This window comes from Juglans regia, chromosome 2, assembly GCF_001411555.2.
Source record: "Juglans regia cultivar Chandler chromosome 2, Walnut 2.0, whole genome shotgun sequence".
NCBI classification, from domain to species: domain Eukaryota; kingdom Viridiplantae; phylum Streptophyta; class Magnoliopsida; order Fagales; family Juglandaceae; genus Juglans; species Juglans regia.
The window spans coordinates 25230379-25250325 of record NC_049902.1 but is presented as its reverse complement, the minus strand read 5'-3'; the positions used below and the strand labels follow the sequence as shown (position 1 = coordinate 25250325).

The 19947-nt window shown below is 33.4% G+C and overlaps 2 protein-coding genes across 2 annotated transcripts; one reads left to right on the top strand and one right to left on the bottom strand.

Moving 5' to 3' along the window:
- The first annotated feature begins 12415 nt into the window (after window positions 1-12415).
- On the top strand, window positions 12416-15600 carry LOC118347688 (glycine-rich cell wall structural protein 1.8-like). The gene is made up of 2 exons (XM_035687714.1): window positions 12416-12665; window positions 14564-15600. Exons 1-2 carry the CDS (start codon window positions 12416-12418, stop codon window positions 15598-15600), a joined length of 1287 nt encoding a protein of 428 aa, XP_035543607.1.
- A 2276-nt stretch (window positions 15601-17876) lies between these two features.
- On the bottom strand, window positions 17877-19443 carry LOC109019698. The gene is made up of 4 exons (XM_019002049.2): window positions 19097-19443; window positions 18864-18988; window positions 18601-18698; window positions 17877-18411 (listed from the first exon to the last, which is right to left on the bottom strand). Exons 1-4 carry the CDS (start codon window positions 19347-19349, stop codon window positions 18117-18119), a joined length of 771 nt encoding a protein of 256 aa, XP_018857594.2. The 5' UTR covers window positions 19350-19443; the 3' UTR covers window positions 17877-18116.
- Window positions 19444-19947: the final 504 nt, after the last annotated feature.

Sequence of the window (19947 nt, the reverse complement as noted above, 5' to 3'; positions counted from 1 at the left end):
ATGATCGTTTCGTCAATTTCTTTTGATACCAAATTCAAGATCCACGAAAGTACTATGCTATTACAACGATCCCACACAACACATAATGGATCTGTCTCAATCAGCTGAACAACAGCTCCATTTATGAACCCCCATTTTATTCTTGGCCTTCAAAGCCATCTCCATCGATCTATAACAGCAGTGATAGTTGTCTCCCATAAGCACCTTAGACACCAACATGGATCCAAGCAAATCACCATTTGTAAATGGTACAGTTTTGAATCTTTAACACTTAATGAGATAGAGGCCATTGAAGCCATTTGCAGCGGACATAAGCGAAACCCTAAGGTATCCGCTTTGATACCATGAAGCAATTTGAGCAAATCTTGAAAAGACTGAAAGAAAGAGTCTCTAATTCTTTCATATACGAACTGAACTTTAAAAAGAGAGGTGTACAATATTTATACAAAAAGAGTAAAGTGAAATAAAAGTAAAGTAACTAACTAAAATGAGTAACTAAGTAACTAACTAGTTTTGTACCAATTACAATATGCCAGCTCAGATTAATATATGTGATATAATGCCGAAGATGCGATAAATGGTTGATTGTATCGCATTTTTTCAAATGCTGAATTTGATTGTCTTGCATAATATTGATCCGAGGAAACACAAGACTGACTTCAACATCAAATGAACTCGATTTATGTTATGGATGGCACAAGGAAAGCCGATTGATCTGCCTTTATACTTCCTTATCTGCATCCAAATTGAGTCACAATATTTGGTTGGAGGTAATTTACCGTATGCATTGATGATCTATAACCTCCTAGTTGATTCAGGGGTTGATGTGCTAATGACTGAGGGGAGGCAACCACAGATCGGTTCCTTTAACAAGATCACTTTTAGCAAGAGCGAGGGCCACTTGCGAAAAGTAGTGGCATGAAGCGTGATCCAACTTCTACGGATGCCCGTGCTAATATAGAGGCTGCAGGGGTTACTACCCGGGAGATGCAATCCCTGCTCAATGAGCATCGCACACTTTTGATCCAAGACCGGAGAGGATCATGGAAATGATTACTACGCCCATTATTGTTTAACTGCAAGAGATTGAAGGACGCGTTACTACGATCTCGGAGGACTTGGATAGTCTTACACAACAATTTTGAGTTTTGGATCTGACTTTTCGTTTTGTATCGAACATTGTCACTTTAATTACTATATCACTTTTATTTGTTATATATAGTAGCTAGCTTGTTTCTTATCAAAAATAATTTTCATTATTTTCCTTACCAATTGACAATATAAAAAATGACATTCCCTAGAAGGAAATTTTTTTTTAATTGCAAATTCTTATTTACCATAACAAATGTCATTAATTAAGTTTTCAATTAATTATATAAAATTTTTAGGATGACATATTTTATATTTTTTAATTTACCATAAATAATAATTAATCTATATAGGTAGATGTCTCATCTTTTAAAAATGATCTAATAGACTCAAATAATATTTATTTTTAAAATAATTGAATGTCTTTCAATAAATTTCTATAATTAAATCTATTTCGAATGTCTACGACACCGTTCGAACGACAATTATATGTATTCGAAAGGTTTATACATATGTTCGAAGGTAAAATGACTGTTCAAACGTCATAGCAACCATCCCCGCCAAATTTATTTAAAACCTCCCACTAAAAAAAAGTTCGAATGATTAAATCTCCCATTTGGACGGTGTTTGGCAGTCCCCCGCCACAAATGTGTATGCTTTCCGACCACGATTATTATTCGAACAGCTAAGTAAACATTTGAACGTGAATTACAATGTGGTTCGAACAAGTTTTAGAATGTTTGAACATATTTCTTTTTTGAGACACTATATTTCATCTCCAAAAGTCTAGTTCGAACATATATTTGTTTGTTCGAATGCGTAAAAACCTGCTACCAAGTTTTCGAATGAAATAAAATTTTCGTCCCAAATAACTACTTTTAGGGATGAAATTTACTGCATCCCTAAAAATGAAATTTCTTGTATTGTGGAGAAGGTGGTGGTGTAGGAAATAGAGATGCAAAAGGACATGGTGGTGGAGGTGGATCAGCATGCTTATGGTTAATAACGAATAATGCTACATACTGTTGTGAAGTGCACAAGCGTCGTGCAGTCACTTTGAAAAATAATGGGGGTCTATTATTAAAAAATTATTTTTTTTATGTAGATCCCATATTTATTCATTTTTTTAAAGTGATTGTGCAGTGTTTACTCATTCACGACTGCAATTTCATTAATAAAATAATGAATTATTGGGAACTATTTAATAATTATATGTACTAGAAACGTCTTCCCGCAGAAACAAAACAAATGGTGGAGAAATTACATTGAACTCAAGTGCATAGCGTGTTTATGTTGTTTTGCAGCCATTGATGAGAGGAAAATGATGATAAGGAGATCATCGAAGCTATGTTTTGACAAAGCACTAGAAAAGGGCAAAGTAAAGTGATAGGTGGAGGACAGCATAAACACACTACGTACTGTTGTACAGTAGTGTTTTGTGTATGTAATTCTAATCCCCAGCTAGACTGGACCACATGCATGCACTGTACTGTGGGCACCGACTGGCAAGCGGCCACCACCACCCACTTTTGCATGTGCTAGATATATATATATATATATTATGTATGTATGTATATATTAAAACTTCAACAGTTTATAACTAGCTATATATATGGTCTCAGAATCAAATGTTGGACACAGTTAAGATTGGACTAGTATTACTGTCTAGTGTCTACGATAAGTGGTTTTGTTGGCTTCTAGACAATTTATATACATATATATATATACATGTTCAGATTTTTATCGTAACTTAATTAATAGAAGCGTAAATTACTTTGTTTAAGCATTGAGCACATTAATATTATGTCAATTATTATTCACATGTAAATAAGTACCCTAAAATCTTTCCTACATATATGTAACAATATCAATCCTTGATCCATTCTAGCTAGCTACACGAGTACTTATCACTACAACACAATTGCTTTTTAGTAACGGTTGAGAAATTGTGACAGTCCATAGACCATCACTAAAAGGTATTTTCTGTGACAGTTTCTGAAAACCGTCACTAAAGATAGAATGAGATTTTTTTACGTTCTAACATATGGGAAATATACGTTCGAACGTCACATATATGTTCGAACGTTATGTCTGTTTACGTTTGAATGTAAAATGTTTTGGCGCAACCGTTCGTACGTTATTAATTAACGTTCGAACGTAAAAAGTTTCTGCCAATGTTCGAACGTTAAGTAATAACGTTCGAACATTCATTGTAAATTTAAATTAAATGACTTTAATTTAAAAATAATGTGGTTTTTATTGTGCATAATTTGTGAACAAGTCTAAAAAATTGAATTGTATATATTTATATATACACAATTTGTAATATATAAATATATATTTATGTTTATATATATTTGAAATGCAGTGATTTAGTATTAAAGTTAAAAAATATAACATCAAAGAAGATTAAAAATTGAAATTAACAAACGATAGAAATATTCAATAATATTTTTTATTACAAATATTAAAAATAAAATACAAGATTTAATAAAATGTAGTAAACAACAGTCAGATGATAACGTTATCCGCAAAAGTCGAACTCCGTACCTCCTCAGTCAAGGTATCAACCTTGTCGTTGAGGATAGTTACACGATGGGTGAGTTCGGCAACAGACGCCGATATAGCCTCGAGCGATCGATCGATCTTATGATCGATATGTGCAGTCAGCTGTGAGATGACCGCATCAATCCAAGCAGGCCGCACATCTCCTGCAGATGTGCTCGACGTATGCTGACTACTACTCCTGACATGACCTGGCTCAGGCTGCGTCGGAGGAACTAGATCCTCTACAGGGGATGGCTGACGTCCCCTCGCCTGTCTAATGCTACGTCGATTCGTGGTCATGTCGAGGGGGCTCATCTGATCTTTGACCCGCTCCTCTGCCTGGGTCGGCACTCCCCGTGCAAGTAATAGTCTGCTGATGAGGATACCGTATGGGAGATTATCCGTGGAGAAGATGCTCGCCTCGTAACGGATCCTCTCAAAGATGTGCAGTGGCAAATGTATAGGATCTCCACGTGCCACTCGTATCAAAAATTGTGCTCGAAGCCGACTAAATGTGGTTTTATGAGCCACGGGATCGACATTTGTTGCAATAATAAGGTGCAACATGCGGAAGAAATGCAGCAGATGGTTCTGGTTGAAGGCGTTCTTCCGCTCGATCTGCATGCGGTCCCTCCCGGTGAGAATGTAGAAATCCTCGTCTTGGTCATCATCCCGAGCCTCGACGCCAGTATCCTCAGCCTCTGACTGGCCTACATCTCTGGCTGATGCTGACTCAAATGCCTGGCCAGTAGATGATGTAGAAGTGCCTACATCCTCACGGGGTGTTGAGTGTGCAAATGTCTCAACTCCTCGATGAATCCCAAGGTGCTCGCCGATGACATCTGGTGATACCTCAATGGAAACACCGCGTACAATCACAGTGTGAGAGGATGCATCATGAGGCATGTCACACATCCCCATATAAAATTCTTGAACCATTGAGGGGTACACCTTCCCCCTCAATGTGCAAATATTTCCCCAGCCTCTACTGAGGAAAACATCTCTCAGGTTCGTCTGCTGCCAACAGAGTTTGTTGAACTCATTAATCAGGACCTCTCGCTCTACCATAACAGTACGAGCTCCGATACGGGCAGTGTCCGACGTGGCTCCTTCCCTCCCTCGTTTCCTAGTATGCAGTGGAAGAGCCATATCCTAAAAATAGAAAAGGAAAAAAAAATTATTTACATTAATGCATTTTTTTGTATTAATTTGAAGCTGCTCTGCATTAACGTTCGAACATTTTGTCTTTCACGTTCGAACGGTAAAGATAAACGTTCGAACGTTAGTTTATACGTTCGCACGATCAATAATGTAAATAAATTGATGTTCGAATGTAAAACATATACGTTCGAATGTAAAACATAGACGTTCGAACATAAACAGTAAATAAATATTGGTTGAAGTACGTTCGGACGTTTATGTTTTACGTTCAAACGTATTTGTTTTACGTGTGAACGTAAATACGAACGTCCGAACGTCGAAGCATGAATAACGTAGAAAATCACTACGTTCGGACGTTATAATTAAACGTCCGACCGTATGTGATTTACGTTCGAAAGTAAAATATAACGTTCGGACGTATGTCGTTTAATAATATTTAGAGTATACATTAAAAGTTTATGAAAATTGATGAATAAAACGTTTGAATGTAAGAAGGTTACGTTCGAACGTAGAAGTCGTAACGGCTCTGTAATTTAAACGTCGTACGTTCTAACGTCTCGGTGAAACGTTCGAACGTTACGACGCAGAGCTGAGTCGACTCAGCCATTATTGAAATCTCAAAAATTTCTCTACAAGGTTCTAAATGCCGAAATGTCACCATAGAAATGAAGTATATACTTCAAGAAACATTTCTACGGTGACTATTCGGCCAATGGCTGGCCGTGGTGGTCGGAAAATGAAGTTGAATATCCGGCCACCACTTATCCGATTTTAAACAAAACTCAATCCAAATCTCAATAAAATATATGTTATTTGAATAAAAGATGAATGCCTACCTTTTTGTGACGGTTGTGGCGGAGTTGATGGCGGCGGTGACGGAGGCGTGGCGGCGTGCAACGTAACGGACGTTTGTTGATGAATAGTTTTGGAAATGTCGTTTTGACTTTCGGTTTTGGCCTTATATACACATAACGTTCGAACGTAATAGTAATTACGTTCGAACGTTTGTCAATTTAATTTCAAAAATAATATCTATAATATATTATATTATAAATGTTTATGTATTATATTAAGATGTTATATAATATTATTGACAGTTAAGCCAAATTGGTTTGACGTTTGTGAGTACTTGTTATACTTATAAAGTTTAGCAATATGTTTATACATGTTGTTGTGATTTTATGCTTACTCTTGAAATAATTGTGATTATTGTTTGTAAATTTTGTGAATAGTTTATGAGTTTATGGTGTTTATTGATGAATTAATATGTTCTCATTTAAAGTATTATGCTATCATACTATACAATGTAGTATATAGTTATAGATATATACAATGTAATATATATATTATATTATAAGTTAGTATATAAGTTAGAATTTAATATGTAACAATTTAATATATATCCTTAAGATTTATATATATAGTATAGTTTATATATTATATACACTTATGTTCTCATTTAAAGTATTATGCTATCATACTATACAATGTAGTATATAGTTATAGATATATACAATGTAATATATATATTATATTATAAGTTAGTATATAAGTTAGAATTTAATAAGTAACAATTTAATATATATCCTTAAGATTTATATATATAGTATAGTTTATATATTATATACACTTATGTTCTCATTTAAAGTATTATGCTATCATACTATACAATGTAGTATATAGTTATAGATATATACAATGTAATATATATATTATATTATAAGTTAGTATTATAGATATATACAATGTAATATATATATTATATTATAAGTTAGTATATAAGTTAGAATTTAATAAATAACAATTTAATATATATCATTAAGATTTATATATATATGGTATAGTTTATATATTATATACATGATTTATGTTCTCATTTAATAAGTATAGTAGGAATAGTACATTCAAACGTTAAACCAAGAGCGGGAAATTTCCCGCTCGATTAAGGTATCTGCGTGATTATTCAGACGTTTGGACGTTTATACTATACGTTCGAACGTTAATTAATGAAAATCACCAGAAAATTATGTACATCCGAACGCCAAATCTGTTAACGTCCGAACGTTAGTTAAATTAGTGCGGGAAATTTCCCGCTCAAATATGGCAACACTTTGATGAAATGTACGTTCGGACGTCTTAGTTAGACGTTCGAACGTTCATCTGAAAATCTTAGAACGTTCGAACGGAAAATTGTGCTACATTCGAACATAGGGAAGGAAAGTGCGGGAACTTTCCCGCTACATTTTATGTTACATTAGAAGAAGGTTACGTTCGAACGTGTATTTTAAACGTCCAAACGTTCTGGGCGGGAAAAGAATATAACGTTCGGACGTACAACTTAAACGTTCGAACGTATGAACTTATATATTAGAACATAATCAGTACGCGCACGGGAGAAACAGATCATTTCTTCTTCTTCTTCTCCGAGAGAGAGAGAGAGAGAGAGAGAGAGAGAGAGAGAGAGAGAGAGAGAGAGAGAGAGAGAGGATTAGAGTGAGAGAGAGTTTAGTTAGAGAGTGAGAGAGAGTTGAGTCTTGGTAAGAAAAAATTTTAATTTATTGTCCTTTTATGAATTTTATGATATTTATATTGTGTTTTTGTTATAGAATATTTCTAATAAATTAGTATTGTATTTTTTTGAAGGATTGGTTGTTTTGGAAAGTTGGAAGATTTTGATTTGTAAGAGGCTAGAACAATATGAGTGCTAGGTATATTTCTAAACTTTATCAATATGTTGTTGCATGTGATTTTATGCTTACTCTTGAAATAATGTGATTATTATTTGTATAGTTTGTAAATAGTTTGTGAATTATTGTAAAGTTTGTTGTGATATGGAATATGTTAATACATGTGACATATTATTTTGTGAATATGTTAATACATGCTCGTGACATATTATTTTGTGAATATATTGTGTGTTATTGTGAATAATGTGATTATTGTTTGTATAGTTTGTAAATAGTTTGTGAATTATTGTAAAGTTTGTTGTGATATGGAATATGTTAATACATGTGGCATATTATTTTGTGAATATGTTAATACATGTGACAATATATTATGTGAATATATTGTGTGTTATTGTGAATATATTGTGATATGAACTTGAGCAATTTAAATTATTATTTGTGAATGACGTTTGAATATGTTTACATTGTTACAAATATATTGTCCTTAAGCTTTGTTAATACATGTTTTGTGAATATATACAATGTTATTGTGAATATATTGTGATTATTATTTGTATAGTTTGTAAATAGTTTGTGAGTTATTAGAAATATCTTGAAATATAAATTTGAAATATTGTGATAATAATATTTCAAATTAAGTAATAACAAATAAAAGTAACTCTTTAAGAATTATAATAATTAAAATTATATTATAACCTTTGAAATTTAAGTATGATAATTAAAATAAGAAACTTTAATAATAGTAATAATTAAATATTGATAATATAATTTTAAATTAAGTAATAACAAATAAAAGTAACTCTTTAAGAATTATAATATTTAAAATTATATTATAACTTTTGAAATTTAAGTATAACAATTAAAATTATACTTTAAGAATGATAATAATTAAAATTTTAATATAACCTTTAAAATACTCTTCAATAAAAAAGTCTTGAACCTACTAAATAAGTAGAGTTGGAATTAAGTAAATATACTTATTTATTATAAACTAAAGAGAAAGAAAATAAGGATCGAATAGATGCTTATATAAAAATTATATACTTATTGTCTATAATAAATAAATAACTCACTCAATTAAGTATAACAATTAAGATTATAATTGTGGAATGATAATAATTAAAATTATATAATAATCTCAGAAATTATATATAACAATTATAGTATAACCTTTGAAATTAAGTATAACAATTAAAATTATACTTTAAGAATGATGATCTTGTACACAACGAGAGAATATGATCTTGAAGAAATGTTGAAATTTTAATTTAATTGCTTGACTGTCATAGTCTCTCCGGCCTTGAGAGTTGTCAAGGTCGGACAGTTTGTGACGGTTAAGTAATTAGATTAAAATTTAAACATTTCTTCAAAATCATTCTCCCTCGTTGTGTACAAGACACGAAACTTAGGGTCACATAATATTTTGTAAATGACGTTTGAATATGCTTACATTGTTACAAATATATTGTCCTTAAGCTTTGTTAATACATGTTTTGTGAATAATAATTAAAATTATAATTAAAATTATAATAATTAAAATTATATAATAACTTTTAAAATTATATATATCAATTATAATCTCTAAATTTTAGTCTAATTGCTTGACTGTCTTAACTAAAATGTGATAATATAATTTGAAATTAAGTAATAACAAATAAAAGTAACTATTTACGAATTATAATAATTAAAATTATAGTATAACATTTGAAATTAAGTATATCAATTAAAATTATACTTTAAGAATGATGATCTTGTACACAACGAGTGAATATTATCTTGAAGAAATGTTGGAATTTTAATTTAATTGCTTGACTGTCATAGTCTCTCCGGCCTTGAGAGTTGTCAAGGTCGGACAGTTTGTGACGGTTAAGTAATTATACTAAAATTTAAACATTTCTTCAAGATAATTCTCCATCGTTGTGTACAAGGCACGAAACTTAGGGTCACATAATTATCTTCAATCTCTCTTTAATTTAACAATATAATACTACTTGAATGTGACATTGTTAATGTAAACAACATGGAGACATTGTTAGTATGATTTTTTGCTAGATGCGTGTGACATTGCATAAATACCCTTAGACCCGTTTGGGAATCAGTGTATATTTATGTGTCCACTGATTCCTGAATTGTCCAGTGTGGACAGTTTGAGATTATATTATCTGTATTGTACATTTTTGTTACTCGCTACTTTCCACGTTTAATTAATAATTTTACGGCAGATTTAGAAGCTGCACGGCGTGAGAATGAGTATATGAGGTCGAGACAGCAAGAGTTAGAGTCTCTCTTAGAACGACAGTCTCATTTAGAGACGCGTTTGCAGGACCAACAGAGAAACCAAGAGGAAAGAATACGCAGTGAAGTGCAAGAGCAAGTGCAACAAGAGATGATGGTGCAATTGGAGCCTGTTATGTCGTTGCAACAGAATCCCCGTGGGCGAGGGAAAAAGAAGAAATAAATTTTATCAATATTTCTGACTAGTTTTAATATCTAATTTTGTGCTTTTATAAGACATTGTTATTATTAATTGGGTATGTAATATGATATAACATTGGTATTATGTTTTTAAATTTTATGAAATTAGTATTTCTGATCTGTACGTTCGAATGTAAATAAAAATCGTTCGAACGTTGGTTCACAGAACAAACGTTCGAACGTAAATACAATTTGATCGTTCGAACGTCAAACTGTACGTTCGAACGTATTCACGCTAAAATGAACAAACCGTTCAAACGGTAAAGCGATTAACGTTCGAACAAGGAACTTGCATTCGAACGCTCATTCGTTTACTTTCGAAATAACGTCCGAACATTATACGCGCTACATTTGAACATTTACGTTTACGTTCGAACAAATATTTGAACGTTTATTGTAGTTAACGTTCGGACGCATTAACATTCGAACGTAAATATATTGCGTTCGAACGATTTTCAACGAACGTAAAATTCTCTCATTCGAACGCCAATCGGTCGGGTGAAGGTCCGAATGTAAATATGATACGTTCGAACGATATTCAGCAAACATCAAATTATCTCATTCGAACGCCAATCGGTCGGGTATAACGTCCGAACGTTTTATTTTACGTCCAAATGTTATTTTCTATGACAGTTTATAACCGACACAAAAATATGAACGTTCGAACGTTGTACCGAACGGAACACTTCCAACCGTCACTAAAAATATTTTTTGTGACGGTTGAACAGTAAAGCGTCACCAAATGTTTTCTGTGACGCACTTTAGGTGACGGTTGTGGTGACGGTTTCAAACCGTCACCAAATATGTTTAGTGACGGTTTGTCCTTTTTTTGTGACAGTTTCCTCTGTCACAAAAGGCACATTCTGTTGTAGTGTATTGCCCTTTTTATTGGATGATAACCTATACATCATAGTTTCATAAAAGTCTCATGAATTGTTTACTGAAAAAATAGGTATGTATCAGAATTTTTCCATAATAATTAATCGCTAAATAATATATATGATTAACGTAATTCATTAGTATTAATTTATTTCTACTTTTGAATCTTTCACTTTGAATATATATTATATATATATATATAATTCTTTTACTCATCATTCCTTCACCACACATGACCACATATGATTTTTTTTCCCTTATTAAATTTATAGTGTATGAATAATGAATAGAAGAATTCCTTTAGTTTAGCAAGAAAAAAATAAAAAATCAAGTATGCATGATATGTGGTGTAGGCCGGATGATGAGTAGAATGACTCATATTATATATCTTCCTATAACTTAAAAGAGCATATCCTTGTTACTGTTCATTAATGTTCATCAACAGTAATGAACAGTAAAGATGCTGTTTTTTTCCGCATGTTTTTTTTTCTCGCATATCCCTATAACTGTTAATTATTGTTCATCAGCAGTAACTATGAATAGTAATGAACAGTAAAGAGGCTTTTTTTTTTTTCCACATGTTTGTTTGGTTTTTCTGTTTCTTTTTGGGTTCGTCCATGTGAATGTCAATATGCAACGTAATACCATAATCGTGCACGGAAAATGAGAGAGAGGGAGAAAGGAAAAGTGAGGCAAAATATTAGTTTTTAGGTTTTAAATTCCAACCTTTCATCTTTAATCTTCAGATTTAATCTAACGGTAAAAGTTTAAATATTGATTTAAACTAACATAAAATAGATAATTAAAATATAAATATTCTATCATACACTTAAAATTAACTTCAATTTATAAAATATTAATTTTTCATCATTAAATAAAAGATAAAGTTTTACTGAACATTTTTAAGAGAATAATATTATATCATACACTAAAAATCAACTTTAATTTATAAAATACTAATTTTTCATCATTAAATAAATGATGAAATTTTACTGTACATTTTAAAGATGAACATAAATAAATAATAATTTATACATTAGACTATTTTAATATTCGAAATTACACTTTATTTTTTTTCTTCAATTTGACAAATGTGGCAAACGTGCTTTTTTTTTATCAATTAGAAAATCTTACGCTATACAGGATTTTACACAAGTACCAATAATTTCAAAGTAACCAAGCCCATTCTAAAGATCAGCGTAATCACTGAATCAAATAAATAGTACAAACAGAAAATAATAATAATAATAATAAAATATGAACTAATTAATTAATGTCGTCTGGCCGATCTGACGCTTCTATCCTTGCCGACCTTACTATAATAGGATGCCAATTAACCTTTTATATATGTGTGCGTATATATATCTCCTTACATTTAAAAGTGTATATCGTCTGATGAATAGTATTGAACAATGATAAATAGTATTCTTATTTTACGCTTCCCTTATTCATACATCTCTACATCCTCACAGCAATATTCTTCCAAAAATCACCACAAAATATCACAAAAATTATTACAAAATACCACAACAGATCACAAAATCACCACATACAATATCTTAATTGAATTATATATAATGATCAATAAACGGAGAGACCCATTTCGGGAGAGGGAGTTGCGAGGAGACGAGGGCTGCCATGGGAGTTTCGACAGCGGCTTGGATCCATGTGGGTGGTCGCCGGAGGAAGAGGAGCTCGATGGTGGTGGTGCGGTGATGTGGGGACAACGTATGGCAGCGGTATGGTGGAGAAATTGTGTGAGACCCATGCGGGAGAGGGAGTTGCGGGGAGACGAGGGCTACCATGGGGGCTTCGACGGTGGCTTGGGTCCATGGGGGTGATTGCCGAAGGAAGATGAGCTCGATAGTGGTGGTGCGATGGCGCAGTGGCTCAAGCGTTGAGACCCATTTCGGGTTGCTCGCGTGCTACGAAGGGAGGAGCTGCCAAGGGGCTTCGATGGTAGGGTTTGCTCGCCGGCGTGAGGGGAAGCCGGTGACGTAGTCGGTGACACCCACGGTGGTGCATGGCTGCTTGAGGGAGGAGATCGGGTGAGAGAAAGAAGCCGTGGCTGAGCGGAATGAGAGAGAGGGAGAAAGAGAAAGTGAAAGGAAAAGAAACTTTTTGAGATTTAAATCTAACCCTTCATCATAACTCTCCAAATTTGATCAATGGTAAAAATTTAAATACTGATTTAAATTAATTTAAATATTAATCTTTCATCATTAAATAAATAATGAAATTTTGTTAAATATTTTAAAAAAAGTAAAACTATATAAATAATTAGAGTTTTAACATAATTTAAATATGATAATATTCTTAATTAACTAAAGAAAACTGTTACAGCTATTGAAAAAGTAGTCCGAAAATGTGTCCTGAATGTGTATTTCACTTTTTTATTTTTCTTTTCTTTTTTTTCATGTATTTTTTTAATCATCATAAACATTTTAAAAAAATAAAAAATTCACAACATCATTAAAAAACATTTCCTTAATCACTAGGTAAAAAAAAAAAAAAGGTGAGAGAGGGAGAAAGAGAAAGTGAGACGAAAAGGAAACTTTTTAGGATTTAAATCTAACCTTTCATCATAACTCTCTAAATTTGATCAAATGGTAAAAATTTAAATACTGATTTAAATTAATTTAAAATAGATAATTAACATATAAATATCATATCATAAATAAATTATCAAATTTAATTTATAAAATACTAATCTTTCATCATTAAATAAATAATGAAATTTTGTTAATTATTTTTAAAAAAGTATAACTATATAAATAATTAGAGTTTTAACATAATTTAAATATGATAATATGTCTTGAATGTGTATTTCACTTTTTTATTTTTCTTTTCTTTTTTTCATGTATTTTTTTAATCATCATAAACATTTAAAAAAAATAAAAAATTCACAACATCATTAAAAAAACACTTCCTCAATCACTAGATAAAAATAAAATAAAATAAAAATTAGGCAAACGTCCCTTGGACATTACTACTGCTAGTGTGTGTATATATATATATATATATATATATATATATATTTATATGCAGGGACCCGATGACAAATATATTAATTAGATAATCTTCAGCTCGTGTAATTTGATGGATACTTTCAATTATCTTTAGTATGTGAGTTATATTTAACAGCTAGCATATGAAGTAACAAATTATTATGTAAATTGTGAAAATCACGCTCAAGAATATAGTGATTTGTAACATAACCATTGGATGATAAAAATAAGAAACAGTTTGAGGAAACATATTGTAATTTGTAAAGCAACAACTCTTCGGAAAGATGATACCTAGCTAGCTAATTACCTACTGAGTACTGTAAAGGGATCATTGAGTCAGCAGTCGTCAGCACCAGTTAAGAGGTAAAGCAGAAGCAGAAGTAATTGGGGTTTCACAAACTTCAGACTCTGAAAATGATTTCCAAATTTAGTTAGATATATAAGGAGGACAGCATAAATACACTAGGAGTGTAACCAGTCTTGAGTGATCATGTTCTTCCGTGCGTATGTTAGGCCAAATTGTATGGACATCCACCTTCTCTATTGCATGTGCTTCAACCACTCTTTCAATGGATGAACTTTTGGAGCCCCATTCTCTCCCTATATATATATATCAAGCCTCCCTTTCATTTGAAGCTGTGGTCATGGGATAAAAACTCATTCTCATGGCTAATTACAAAGTTCTTAGTATTTTTGTCTTTTTGTTATTGGGTTTAGGCATTTGTTCTGCAACTAGAGCCCTCCTCACTCGTGAAGGACCTAATCACATTCCCGAGTTTGGCCATGATGTAGTACATGGCACTGGTGTCGGGTATGGTGGTGGAGGATCAGGAGGTGGCTCTGGGTATGGAGGCTCATGGGAACATGGTGTTGGTGGCTATGGTAGTGGAGGCGGTAGTGGAGAAGGAGGTGGAGTAGGCTATGGAGCTGCTGGTGGACATGGTGGAGGATACGGAGGAGGTGGTGGTAGTGGCGGCAGTTATGGTGTAGGAGGAACTGGATATGGGATCGGTGGTGGTGAAGGAGGAGGAGGGGGATATGGAGCTGGTGGTGAACATGGGGTAGGATATGGTGGTGGTGGTGGAGGAGGAAAGGGTGGCGGTAGTGGTGGTGTTGTGGGATATGGAGCAGGTGGAGAGCATGGTATTGGTTACGGAGGTGGTGAAGGAGGTGGTGCCGGATATGGAGCTGGTGGTGATCATGGAGCTGGATATGGTAGTGGCAGTGGTGGAGGAAAAGGTGGTGGTTATGGTGTAGGAGGGGAGTATGGTGCTGGTTATGGAGGTGGTGAAGGGGGAGGTCACGGTGGTGGCTACGGTGTAGAAGGAGAACATGGGGCTGGCTATGGAGGGGGAGGTGGTGGTGGGACAAATTATGGTGCTGGTGGAGCACACGGAGGTGGATATGGAAGTGGTGGAGGAATAGGTGGAGGTTATGGTGGTAGTGGTGGTGGTGGTGGTGGCTATGGTAGTGGCAGTGGCAGTGGCTATGGTGTTGGAGTTGAACATGGGGTAGGATATGGAGGTGGTGGTGGGAGTGGCGGCGGTGGTGGCACAAGTTATGATGCTGGTGGAGCACACGAAGGTGGATATGGAAGTGGTGGAGGAACAGGTGGAGGTTATGGTGGTGGCGGCGGCGGCGGCGGCGGCTATGGTAGTGGCAGTGGCTATGGTGTTGGAGTTGAACATGGGGTAGGATATGGAGGTGGTGGTGGGAGTGGTGGAGGTGGTGGCCATGGTGGCTATTCCCCTTGAAAAAGCAACGTCTTAACTCTTGCCCATGTTATTCGAACGGAACAAGGTCAATTTGGGTATATGAAACTCATAATATATGTAATCAATGCTCTTGAAAAGTTGTTATTTATCATTAATTAATATGCAGTTCTTGTTTTTATTGATATTTAACTTAGGGTTATGATCCAACTTTTAAATAATCAGAATTTCAATTAGAAACTATTCCTCAATGATTTTTATTGCGAACAAAGAGACAATATAAAGGGATTCATATATTTGGATAAGTTAATTGGCCATTCATCCAAAAAGGTTATTAACTATATATAAAACAACAATAATGCAATTATTAGAGTCATACCCTTAGCAGCCAGCCACGCTTTTGTCCATTTCTCTTTTTATCATCGAATGATCACCAGATTGAAGAATAATTAAGTTGAAGACAATTAGGGCAAGCATGCAAGCATGATGCTTCCATAATGGGTAGAATATATGGATATTGCATGGATTCAAAAGCACTTACTGAAATGGAAATTTGACCCAATTACATATATAAAAGATAGTGTTTAAATCCATAATTACATGAATCATGATTGGTAAAGGAATGGCTTGCCCTTGGACATTTGTCTCGTCCGCATGGAATAAAATATTTGTCGTCTTTAGAGTCTCGGCCTTATCGACCCATCAACATAAAATAAAATAAAATATTATTAAAAATTAAATAAAATATTATTAAAATATTATTTTTATTTTAAAATTTTAAAAAATTAAATTATTTATTATATTTTATATAAAAATTTTAAAAAAATAATAATTATATGAGATGAAATAAAATTAGATAATTTAATCAAATCATACCAGCTGTTATTGTCTTTGTGCCACAAGAGAATTAAAAGTCTTTCAACTTTATTTTTTTTTCTTCTCAGCAGAAAGTCTTTCATTTGATTATATATGCATCATGACTCGGTAATAATGCTACAGAGTAGACCACTCTCTTTTGTTTTTCAAACCGAGCCAGATTATTTATATCTACGTCGAATTATATCATGCCACGAACCATACCGCATTAAATGATTCTAACTGTACAAATAGACCACTCTCTTATACTTTATCTTACCTCTATCCGTAGATCAAATGTTAAATAATCGTTAGATTCTTTTTTTTAATTTTTTATCAAGAGCTATGCATTTTATAATATACTTATATTTTATCTCTCTATTGACAAACATTCTCATTGAATTGACTAAAGGTAAGTTTGGGGGATAGAATGAGAATTTTGTGTTTTATTTTGAAATTTAAAATATTATGTTTTAATACTATTATTGTTTTGAGATTTGAAAAATGTGTATTGGGATTTGAAAAAATTGAATTGTTTATTATATTTTATATAGAAATTTAAAAAATGTGTAATGATAAGATGAGATGAGATGAAAATTTTATATTTTATCTTATACCCCAAATTTTATCCTCAAATTTTAACTAATATGACATGAATTCATATATAATGCATTCTCATTGCTCGAGCCTTCCAACGTACGGGCTTACTTTCTTTAGGGCCTGAATTACCCTTCCAGAAACCATTCTATCACTAAATAGTATGGATCGTGCATACATGCCACATCATCAATTCAATATTTTTTAGAAACATGAATAAAATTGTATAGTTCATCAGCTTTTTTTTATTATTGAAAATCATTACAAATCATTTAACAAATTTAAAAAGTAGTGATCGTCTTACATGACTAGCAAGAGGTGGCATATATTGAGCATCTAATTCGCCAGGGATATGCAGATTTGAGATGATTGCCGATCGAACACATGACAAAACCAACTTTGGAATTCACGTTGTACTTAAGTCCAGGGAGAATATGGAGCAATTAAGAATATGGGAACAAGCTGGTAGGCTCGAGACCAACGTCGTTGCAGTTGTTGTCCTGCATGGACTCATGATCATCATGTTCCGGAGTCTTTTAATTAGAAACATATACGAATTCTTATCAATTTGTTAGTAAAAGGATCGAGTACTTCGGGTTGTATCGAGTGAAAAATTCGCTGAATATATTCCAAAAAAGGAAAAGATTATTTATTATATATATATATATATATATATATATATATATAACAGGTACAACGGATCTTGATGATCTTTTCCTTCTTAAGAGGATATAACAGCTAGCTTTATTACGGAGAGGAATTGATCAGTTTGATGATATTTATAATGAAGATCAATATATATATATATATATATATATATTAGGATGTATATATGAGTTTAGAAGTTAGATGTGAAGGAGAGCATATAAAGCAAAAAATAACACTATATATATTCCATGCACAAAGAGTACATGTACTCTTTTTATATTGTACAACATATATATATATATATAGGCAATATATATAAATAGCCCAAGGCGCCATATATATCATATATGCATGATAGTAAATTTTTTTATTACAAAGCCATTCTAATGATCTCTTATTGTCTCATTCTACAGGCATTTTAGTTTTAAACCATCTGCACGCATGCATGCATGCATCGATCATATCTCCTGCCGGCCAGCTTGGTCTCTCAAAGCATTGGCTTCAACAAGAAAACTTCCCCTCAATTTTTTATCCTGATATTCATGAGCTCGTTCCTTGAGAATTTCGTCGAACTCCATGGAGATGATAACTTCTGGAGTGGGTACTACTGATGCTGGTGATTCGACTGGAGTGTTCTCTCCGCTACTAATCGTCGGCAGGCCTCTAATCATGTCAGCCCCTCCTCCATCGTTCATAATCACCATATTGCATGGGATTTTTTTAGCATAAAATTGACTGTTCTTTCTTTGATGTCTGAAACCATGAAACGCAAAGCAACCTATATATTACGCCTAATTAGGTCAAAAACAAATAAACCTAACACCTAATATTCATGTCATGACTTAAAATTAAATTAAAGAAGATCGACTACAACTTTAAAATCAACTAGCTAGTTTGTTCATGTCTCTGTCGATCTTGAACTATTCTAGCTAATTAACCTACCTATCCAACACCACCCATGTCGCATTAAGGCACGTGATTTGCTCAACTGCCAACAGTCGTGAGGGATGACCCATTACAACCTTTTTTTGTGCCACAACCTACATTCCACGTTGCAAAAATTTAGTAAAGTTCGTAACTCTAATCTTTCAAATAAGGTGTAGCAGTTAGCAGTAGTACTAACAACATCAATAATATATCATTAATGACCATTAAAAATCAAAATCAAAATTTATGGGAGTTTAAGATCAGTTGAATGGACGTACCCCATATGCTCTGCAAAGTTCATCGACTGCTTGAAGTTTTAGATTTCTGGCATCACTTCCCAACTCTCGTTTCTCGTTCACATTAGGCGGCTTCAGAACATCAAGCCATGCTGTCTTGAAATAAACTAGAAAAAGCCCAGTAATTCTCCATGTTAGGATGAAATACAAGGCAAATAATTAATTTATTTAGTTGATAACCATATATATATATATTATATATATGCAGCGCTTACGTGGAATGTTAAGCCATGGCATTACACCGACGAGAGTGAGAACAGAACGTCCAGGAACAACAACATTCTCAAGAGCCCATTTTGTGGCCTCGATTGTGAATTCTTCCATCCCATCCATCACTATGACCACATTTTCTGGATAGTTTTCCGAGCCTGATGATTCGTGCAATCTAAGATTTCCCAGTGAACTCCTCCTCTTTCTAAAAGGCCAAGACCTCCGATAATTACCGCCATGTCCAAAAGAAGAAATCATAATACCGATCTATTTCGGGGAATTAATGTAATGCTTCTCCTAATGACCGACACAGAAAGGAGGAGAAAAGGAAAGGGAGAGGTGGAAGAGCGTCTCTCCAGTCCTTAAGAATAGGTGCCAGATCCTGTTTGGGGGAAAGAATCAAAATAGCGATCGATATAAACGAGACTGTGCATGATACATGCATTGACACGAACGAGGCCGGTTTCCAGCAAATTATGTTAAGGCCGAGGTACGCAGACGGATATCTCCAAGGTTCATGACGCAAGCTTATCTGTAGGTGTTGTCTCGAACTTATGGCAAAGAGTGATCTCCATATATACGCTAGAGAAAGCATATAACTGGCTTTCAAAGTAGGGCAAATGAATGGCATTGCCAATATACATACATCATCAGAAATATCAGTCCCGTATTATAATTACGGGGAAAAAACTAAGATCATCATATTATAGTTTTTTTTTTTTTGAAACAATAAATATGTATTGATAAATTAATCCATCAAAGAAAAGCGAGAATACAAGATGGACATTCCTCCATCTGTATAGAGTCCTCTTCTAACTCTAGTGCACTTTTGGCTAAACAATGAGCCACATTATTA

Bases quoted from the DNA above. Each gene is read 5' to 3' on its own strand.
- LOC118347688 (XM_035687714.1), top strand. From the start codon at position 12,416: ATGATCAATAAACGGAGAGACCCATTTCGGGAGAGGGAGTTGCGAGGA. The intron at 12,666-14,563 runs GTCCATGGGGGT...TATTGGGTTTAG, and splicing joins GGGCTTCGACGGTGGCTTGG to GCATTTGTTCTGCAACTAGA.
- LOC109019698 (XM_019002049.2), bottom strand. From the start codon at position 19,349: ATGATTTCTTCTTTTGGACATGGCGGTAATTATCGGAGGTCTTGGCCT. The intron at 18,989-19,096 runs GTAAGCGCTGCA...GGCTTTTTCTAG, and splicing joins GCCATGGCTTAACATTCCAC to TTTATTTCAAGACAGCATGG. The intron at 18,412-18,600 runs GTAGGTTAATTA...TCATGGTTTCAG, and splicing joins ACATGGGTGGTGTTGGATAG to ACATCAAAGAAAGAACAGTC.